At 38.4% G+C, this 9,592-nt stretch overlaps 1 protein-coding gene across 2 annotated transcripts in view; it reads left to right on the top strand.

Annotated features, from left to right (window-relative positions):
• Positions 1-9,592, top strand: part of STAG1 (stromal antigen 1) — a 283,214-nt gene that overhangs the window by 250,248 nt on the left and 23,374 nt on the right. For both annotated transcript variants that reach the window (XM_008064213.2, XM_021715629.1), the window contains exons 23-25: positions 2,067-2,241; positions 5,092-5,231; positions 8,675-8,776. In XM_008064213.2, coding sequence (XP_008062404.1) covers positions 2,067-2,241; positions 5,092-5,231; positions 8,675-8,776 — 417 coding nt within the window. The remainder of the gene's footprint in view (positions 1-2,066; positions 2,242-5,091; positions 5,232-8,674; positions 8,777-9,592) is intronic.

Below are 9,592 nucleotides of genomic sequence, written 5' to 3'. Positions count from 1 at the left end.
ATGCCTGTAATTCCGGCTACTTGGAAGGCTGAGGCGGAAGGATCGCCAGAGCCCAGCAGGTCGAGGCTGCGGTGGCCTGGAGCGGCCAGTGCACTCCAGTCTGGGCTACAGAGTGAGACTCAAATTCAAAAAAAAAAGTAGCCAGTAGTGTTGGTACACTCCTGTATTCTTAGCTACTCAGGAGGCTGAGGGAGGAGGATCCCTTGAGCCCAGGAATTTGAGGCTGCAGTGAGTTATGATCATGTCACTCCACTCCAACCTGGGCTGCAGAGTGAGTCTCTCTTTAAAAGAAAATAATAGTAGTAATAATAAGGTGCCTCCCATTAATGGAACTTGCAGGACTGGAAGTTGCTTGGGCGAGTCAGTGATTGAGCGGTAAGTCAATGTGAAGGCCTAAGGATATTATTGTGTACTGCTGTAGTCTTTATAAACACTTTACACCTTAAGCTGTATTATATTATTTAAAAATATTTCTTCAATAATAAATTAACCTTAGCTTACTGTAACTTTTTTGCTTTAAAAACTTTAATTTTTAAAACTTCTTGACTTTTATATAACACAACTAAAAACATAAATACCTTGTATGACTTCCTGGGCTCAGGTGATCCTCCTGCCTCAATCCCTCAAGTAGCTGGACTACCGGCATGTGCTACCATGCCTGGCTAATTTTTTTTTTTGTGGAGATGGGGTCTCACTGTGTTGCCCAGGGTGGTCTCAAACTACAGGGCCCAAGCTGTCTTCCCACCTTGGCCTCCCAAAGTACTTGGATTACACATGTGAGCCACCACACCCAGCCTTGTTTACTTTCTTTCTTTTTTTCTTTTTTTTGAGTTAGAGTCTCACTCTGTCGCCCAGACTGGAGTGCAGTGGCACGCTTCCCTGCCACTGCAGCCTCAACCTGCTGGGCTCCAGAGATCCTTCCACCTCAGCCTTCCAAGTAGCCAGAACTACAGGCGCGCGCTCCCACATCCGGCTAATTTTTGATTTATTGTTTACTTTCTTAATATCCTTTTTCTGTAAATTTTTTAAAATTGATTTTTAAAAACTTTTAAAGCATTTTTGTTAAAGACATGACACACTTTAATGTTGGCCTACACAGGGTCAAGATCATCAGTATCACACTCCTCCACCACACCTTGTCTTATTGGAAGGTCTCCAGGGGCAGTAACATGCATGATAACAAAACCTTTTTCTAGAATACCTCCTGAAGGGGCTGCTTGAGGAAACCTTGTTCTGAATAAGTAGAAGGAGTATATTCTAAAATGACAATCAAAAGTGTAGCATGGAATTTACATAAACCAGAAACATAGTCATTTATTATCATTATCAAGTACTAGGTTTTGTACATAATTGGGTATGCTATACTTTTATATGACTGGCAGCATTGTAAGCTTGTTTACACCAGCTTCACCACAAATACATGAGTAATGCATTGACTATGAAGTTATGGTGGCTACTACATCACTAGACAATAGGAATTTTTCAGTTCTGTTATTATCTTATAGGTCCAACATTGTGGTGGTATATGTGGTCTGTTATTGACTGAAGTGTCATTATGTGGTTCATGACTATTAGAAATTATTTTTACATTAGATTTTTTTAAATTCCAACTAGCAGCTTACAACTTTGAGTACTGCATTATAATTTTTTGACTTATAGTTTGTCTTTATTTTATTAAAACTTATTATTTGCTAATTTGATTAAGCAATATATAATTGATGTCTAACCTCTGTCATCTGTTATAGCAATTTTGTATTTCTAGAGTTGAGTTAAACTTATCTTTTAAAAGTTCCAGTCATCTCTTAATCAGCTGGTTTTGAATTAATACAGTCAAGTAAAAGAAAAAGGTTTTATTTGGGGGGAAATTCTTAAATGTGACAAGTGTTAAATGAGAAAAAGTAATTTTAAGTTTGGAAATTGAAACTAAATAGAGTTTAAATACTTAAAATGTTTATTATACTGCTTTTGAACTAAACTTTAGTATGTTTTCATTAGCATTTGACTTGTATTTGCAGTTTATGCATATATTATTTTGCTTAAACTATTTTGTTTCCTTTGTATTCTAGGCTTTCATGTTACTTTGTGACCTTCTGATGATTTTTAGCCACCAATTAATGACAGGTGGCAGAGAGGGCCTTCAGCCTTTGGTATTTAATCCTGATACTGGACTCCAGTCTGAACTCCTCAGTTTTGTGATGGATCATGTTTTCATTGACCAAGATGAGGAAAACCAGAGCATGGGTATTTATAGCTATTATCTTGTCATTGTTGACCTTGTTTTACTGGCCCCAAAAGATAGGAGAAGAAAATCCAATTCTAAAATAATTGAGATTTCTTTCTTTAAAAAAAAATTAATGGTAATACATTCATGTAGTTCGGAAACCAACAAGAGTAAGAACAGACATAATATAGTCTCCCTCTTTTAACACCATATATCAGAGGTCTTTCCCTATCATGACATAGGGAGCTTCTTTTATCTTTTTCTGACAGCTGCATATCATTTCTTTGTGTAGATATAGCATGGTTTATATAATTCATTTCACATTCATTGGCATATGGCTAGTTTCCAGTCTTCAGCTATTATAAACTATACTATAATGAATAATTGTGTACATTTGTCATTTCCTGCATGTACAAAGGTATATATAGGACAAATGTTTCTTTTTTTGAGTTAGAATCTCACTCTGTCACCCAGACTGGAGTGCAGTGGCTGCTTCCGGCCACCACAGCCTCGATCTACTGGGCTCCGGCAATCCTTCCACCTCAGCCTTCCAAGTAGCTGGAACTACAGGCGCATACTACCATGCCCGGCTAATTTTTGATTTATTAGAGAGATGAGGTCTCGCCAAGTTGCCCAGGCAGGTCTCGAACCCCCGAGCTCAGGCAATCCACTCACCTCAGCCTCCCAAAGGCACAGGATGACAGACTGAGCCACCGAGCCCGGCCTGGAGAGATGTTTCTAATGACTATGTCCAGGTTCATAATTTTTCTAAAGGAGAGCATCCAGATTTTTCTATTCCTAAGTGGTCATTATGTATTACTTAAATGAACAAAGTATAGCTATAACATACTAAATGCTGAAAGACAGTTACCAAGCCTCACTAGTCAAAATTGTGCTGAGCCTGTAGATGATGACTTAACAAAATGAGGCTGAATTATTATTATTATTATTATTATTATTATTATTATTATTTTGAGTTGGAGTCTCACTCTGTCGCCCAGACTGGAGTGCAGTGGCCGCTCCCAGCCATCACAGCCTCGACCTGCTGGGCTCCGGCAATCCTTCTGCCTCAGCCTTCCAAGTAGCTGGAACTACAGGCGTGTGCTACCACGCCCAGCTAATTTTTGATTTATTGTAGAGATGAGGTCTTGCCAAGTTGCCCAAGCGGGTCTCAAACCTGCAGGCTCAGGCAGTGCACTCACGTCAGCCTCCCAAAGGCGCGGGATTACAGGCTGAGCCACCAAGCCCGACAGGCTGAATTATTAATGATTAGTTGTAAATCAATGTTACTTAGAATAGGTTATTTGTGAAATAGATTATCTACTCTCTCTAATATAAGAAGTGTATCTACTCTCTCTAATATAAGAAGTGTATTTGATCCATAAATCTATTTGGTGCTATTAGAATGTTCTTATGAAAGGAATAAAAAGAAAAGGAATGTTCTTTACTTAAAACATTTTAGAAAATGCTAGTCTGTGAAGTAGTATGTTTAAGTCTATATTAATTTTGAGACAAAATGTACTGCTACTTGTCTTACAAACAGTTCTAATTCTCAACGCATTGATGCCTTACACAGCACTAATTAGAAGAGAGGAAATAAAAATTGAGAGTAAGTTCTTTTTATTAATATATACATGTAAAGAAGAGAAGAAAGAAGGCTGACCCCAAAATGAGGGAAGACCGAGATGTGAGAGGGTCAGCACAGAGCCTGAAACAAATATTATCATCCAGAGCTGTGTTGTACTTTTTTTACTAGCATTAGAAAGAGAAAACTCAGTGGGGTCTGAAACTAAAACAATTGATGAAGAAACATACTTGTTTTGAAGGTATTTATTTAATAGGGCTTTTTGAAAATAATTATATATGCCTAACATGATTTGTGAAATATTTTATTTCTTAGCTGATAATGTAACCATGTTTAGGACGAGTACTGAAGTTTAACTTATCCATATATTTTCATTACTCCTCCAGATATTTTTCTAAAAGAAAACTTTTTCCCTGTGTTTTAAAATTTTTCAAGCCAGGCGAGGTGGCTCACACCTGTAATCCCAGCACCTAGGGAGGCAGAGGCAAGAGGATTGCCTGAGCCCCAGGGTTCAAGACCAGCCTGGGTAACTTGGCGAGACTTCGTCTCTACAATAAGTCAAACAAATTAACTGGGTGTGGTGGGTGGTTAGTCTCACCTACTTGGAAGGCTCAGGCAGTAGGATCACCTGAACCTAGTAGGCTGAGGCTGCAGTGGATGTGAGCCTGTCCCTGCACTCCAGTCTGGGTGAGAGTGAGACTCCAACTTAAAAAAAAAAAAAAATTTTTTTCCAGAAACTTTTTCTCTCTGGGAATATATTAGTACATAAGGAATATTGAAATAAGATAAGACAGTATTTGAAAGTAAACAGGCAACTTAATAATGCTGTTTTGACAGATGTTTCAGAAAGTTATCTTTTTATACAGTAGTCCCTTGGCATCCACCAGGGATTTGTTCCAGGACCCCCAAGAGTACTGAAATCCGCGGATGCTCAGGTCCCCTGTCTAACATAGCATAATACAGTCAGCCCTCATTGTCTGTGGGTACCATCTGCAGATATGGATGGCAGACTGTGTATGGTTTGCTCATCTTACTCAGTCTTTGCCGTGATAATTCTTTAGGAGATATAGGACCCTAATGCCTCTTAAGTGTTTGTTAAGTGTGTAACTCAATACAGCACCCTAACTAAAATAATTAGTATAGCAGTTTTTGTCTCATCTGAAACTGAATTGTACCCATTGTGTGAAGTTATAGTATTAGACTAGTTTTCAGTTTTACAAATTATCTGCTTTATTTTGCTTGGGTGACGGCCAAAATTCATAACCAATTTATTTTCTGTGGTTAGAGGGTGATGAAGAAGATGAAGCGAATAAAATTGAGGCCTTACATAAGAGAAGGAATCTACTTGCTGCCTTCAGCAAACTTATCATTTATGACATTGTTGACATGCATGCAGCTGCAGACATCTTCAAGCACTACATGAAGGTACAGTTACATACTCTTGATTTTTCTCCTTCCATCTAAACAGCAGAGAAATCTGAAATTAAAGTGAAAGAATGAGGACAAGCTAAAATGCATGTATTTCACCTATGTAATATGAATGACTTTCTGATAAAGTTTCTCTCTTTTGTGTAAGTATAAGCTTTTTCTCAGTCTGTGCTGTTGTCTCAGCTCCACTGAGTAGGAGACACCAGTTCTATGAAGGAGCACAGTCACTTTCCAGCTGCTTTCATCTTCACAAGCTCCATTTTGTTTCTGTCTCTGAAAAAGCAATGTTTAGAACTCAAAATACTATGGCCTGACAGGCACAGATAGGAGGGAACACTTCTCAGATTTCCTGTATTTGCCTTGCTCTTGTGGCAGAGAAAATGTCTTATTTTGCCCATTTTTAGAATATCGTATGTGCTATTTGATCTACTTGTATCTTCGTCCCTGTCTGGGTATGATTCAGTTCTAGTAATGATACAGTAGCTAATTTATCGAATTTTGCTGAACAGCTGCAATGTGATGAGCACTATGCTGGTAGTCACAGGTTTAAATAAGACATGATTTCTACACTGAGGAGCTCACAGATGAAGCAAGTGACTGAAACGTAAACATAATATAATGTAACATGCTGATCACGAATGGCTGCCACGTGTCCATGCCTTTATGTTTGAGACACTGTTCTAAAGCTTTCACATTATCTTTGAGCATTATGATAAACCCTTGAGGTTAGAAACGGTGTCCTTGTGTACAGGTGAGAAGACTAAGGCTCAGAGAGATTAACTTTCCCAAGGTCGTGCAACTACTAAAGGAGCAAAGTCTGGGATTTAATTTTAGGTTTGTCTGGCCTCAAAGCCTAGCTCTCAAAGCCTCAGCATAATTTTGTTGTGACGGGTGTGCAAATCAAAAAACTGACACCAAATACAGAGACTTAAGTGAGAGAAACCAGAGAAGACTTCCTAAAGCTAATGTGTAAACAGGGTTTGGATGGATGAATAGAAGCTTACTAGATAAGTGTGGGAGGGAAGAAAAGCACTTGTCAAGATAGCAACATAAACATGCCTACCTGTTTCAGCCCATTTTTCTCTATTTAGTCAACGAAATCATGAAAGAACTTGATAGCCGGATAGACTCTTATATTTGCCTATTGAGCCTTTCTGAAAGAATATGTCATGGTCTGTTAGTGAACTCCTGCTTGCCCTTAATGACCATTTCCTTTCTAAGTATTCACAAGCACTGCTTTTAGTAATGTGTCCTGTATAGTCTTGCTTAGGTTCAACATGAAGCTCACGGATAAATTATTCATAGTAGTTACTCTTTATCCTGATTTTACATCAGTCATCTGGAATATTATTCCAAATTACATATTTCTGGGTCTTGATCAACCTAAATGAGAATAGCCAGGGTTGATGCCAGGCATTTGTCAGGAAGAGGTTGTTTAATTTTCCAAATGACCTTCTTTCCCTTTGGAAAATCAGAACTATGATTCTCTCTCCCTGTCTTCTAGCACCTTTCCTTTTATTTGACCATTTCTTAAAGCACACTATGTTTCCATAATCTCTGCAAATTTTCTTTTTTTCTCTCTCTCTTTTGAGTAGTCTCCCAGGCTACAGTGCAATGACAGTCATGGCTTACTACAGCCTTAATCTCCTGGACTCAGGCTATCCTTGTGCCTCAACCTCCCAGGTAACTGGGACTACAGGGAAATGCCACCACATCTGGCTAATTTCTTTTTTACTTTTTGTAGAGAAAAGGTCTCCTTATGTGACCCAGACTGGTCTCGAATTCCTGTACTCTAGCAATCCTCCCACCTTGGCCTCCCAAAGTGCTGGGATTACAAGTGTGAGCCACTGCACCCGGCCCCTGCGAGTTTTCTTAGGACATGAGTCATCAGGCCTAGGAAACGAATTCATTTGGAATGACTTAATGCTCTCATTATCTCTTCATTAAGCCTGGATCTTAGTTTCATTTTACAGATGTTCATACCCTTTCTATATAATTTTTCCCTTTAACAGAAAATAGAGAAGCATAAAATGTATTAGTTATGATTGTTCCTGATAATCCTTTAACAATGCTGTATTGGTTCCAAGAAGTAAGTCTTATTCAAAATTTCTATCATCCTTAATGTTTATTTTCGACACCTCTCCTCATTATAGGCTCTGTTTCGTGAGTATTCTAATAACTTTGACTTTGTGGCTTTCCCCGAGTTCTATAAACATTCAGTTCAAATCTGAACTTATAGGATATCTATCTGCCTGCTTAAGTGCTTTAATGTCTTGATGTATCTTTCTCTGTTTTTCTTCATTGAGATAATTCTTTTTTTAATGTAAGGATTTACTTATTTTAATTTTTTTCTTATTTTAGATTGAGGGACAGATGCATGTTTGTTACGTGGGCATATTGCATACTGGTGGAGGTTGGGCTTCACATGTCCCCATGCCCCAAATAGTGAGCGTTGTACCCAAGATGTAGCTTCTGCACCCTTGCCCCCCTTCCCACCTCCCTCCTTTGAGTATCCACATTGAGTGTTAATTCCATCTTTATTCTGTTTAGCTCCCACATATAAGTGAGAACATGAGGTGTTTGGTTTTCTGTTTTCTTTGTTAGCTGACTCAGGTTGATGTTCTCCAGCTTCATCCATGTTGCTACAAAGGACGTGATTTTGTTCTTCCTTTATGGCTGAGATAATTCTTAAATGCATGAAAAGGATGATTCTTTTGAGCTAGTTCCCCTTTTAGTGTCTCACATCATGAAAGCATCTTTTTGAAGATTATGAAAATCCAGTTGCCATACTAATATAAATCACTTCTTCACATAGGCTTTAGGCTTTAGCTTGGAAATAATACACAGACTTAATGGTTTCAAAAGAAATTTTTCCTAATTATTTACTCACTCATTTAAATCTTATGTCAAAAAACTGAATTATATTTTTCCCAGTCACTGTTGAAGATGTCTGTGTTTTAATTTTTTGTATAAGAATAGTAAAATATATACATGTTAGGAAATGGGATAGTACACTAAAGTATTAAATGAAAAGTCAAGTCTGTTATCGTAATCTGTCCTTAGCCCCACTTAGACCCACATCCTAGAAGTAAGCAGTTTTACCTGTTTTGGTTTTAGTTCTTCAGGAAGTTTCTACCAAAGTTCTGTTTCTTGGGATTTGCCGCCCTTTAGATGGTATCTGTTGAATCACGTTATAAGGAAATGAGGACTTTTTCTCACCTCTTCCTGAAATTCCCAGCTTCTTTAATTTTATTATTCTTACTATTCCTTTAACTTTAGACAATTATCATTAAACTCTCATTATGTTTAAGGTGAAGAAATTAAATACTTCTGTTTAATTAAACATTGAACATTTACTTTTCCTTTCTTTAACCAGCCTATACTTTATCTCATGAAATTTCAATAATTTTAAAGCTGCATTTTCTTTCTTTTCCTCATAGTATTATAATGACTATGGCGATATAATTAAGGAAACTCTGAGTAAAACCAGACAGATTGATAAAATTCAGTGTGCCAAGACTCTCATTCTCAGCTTGCAACAGGTAAGAAATTTGCAGGGAGGAGGCAAACAATAGAAGTAACATTATTGCACTTCCATGTGCCTAGTATGTGCTGGGTGTCTTATCTTATTTAAACTAGGTCATTTTATCATTCATTACTGTGGATACTTTCTGGTGCAAAGACAGGGGATAAGTGTATTTTCTTTTAGAAGAAAACTTCTATAGTTCACATTTCAAATAGATGCAATCCTAAAGTGACCTACTTGTGATCAAAATGAAATGTCAAATTAGAAGTTTAAAAATAAATAGACTGGGTGCAGTGGCTCAAGCCTGTAATCCCAGAACTTTGGGAGGGCAAGGTGAGAGGACTGCCTGAGCTCATGGGTTCAAGACCAGCCTGGACAACTTGGTGAGACCTCACCTCTACAATATATCAAAAAATTAGCCAGGTGTGGTGGCATGTGCCTGTAGTTTCAGCTACTTGGAAGACTGAGGTGAAGGATCACCTGAGCCTAGCAAGTCGAGACTGTGGTGGCCATGAGCGTGCCACTGCTCTCCAGCCTGGGAGACAGAGTGAGACTTGGACTACAAAAAAAACCAAATTGCTGATCTGTATCTTTTTTTTTTTTTTTTTTTTTTTGAGTTGGAGTCTCACTCTGTCTCCGAGACTAGAGTGCAGTGGCCGCTCCCGGCCACCACAGCCTCGACCTGCTGTGCTCTGGCGATCCTTCTGCCTTAGCCTTCTAAGTAGCTGGAACTACAAGCATGTACTACCACGCCCGGCTAATTTTTTGATCTTTATTGTAGAGATGAGGTCTTGCCAAGTTGCCCAGGTGGGTCTCGAACCCACAGGCTCAG

Source organism: Carlito syrichta, unplaced genomic scaffold (genome assembly GCF_000164805.1).
Source record: "Carlito syrichta isolate Samal-C Ts95f unplaced genomic scaffold, Tarsius_syrichta-2.0.1 Scaffold307227, whole genome shotgun sequence".
Lineage (NCBI taxonomy): Eukaryota > Metazoa > Chordata > Mammalia > Primates > Tarsiidae > Carlito > Carlito syrichta.
The sequence above is the reverse complement of the archived record's forward strand: the minus strand, read 5'-3'. Positions and strand labels throughout refer to the sequence as shown.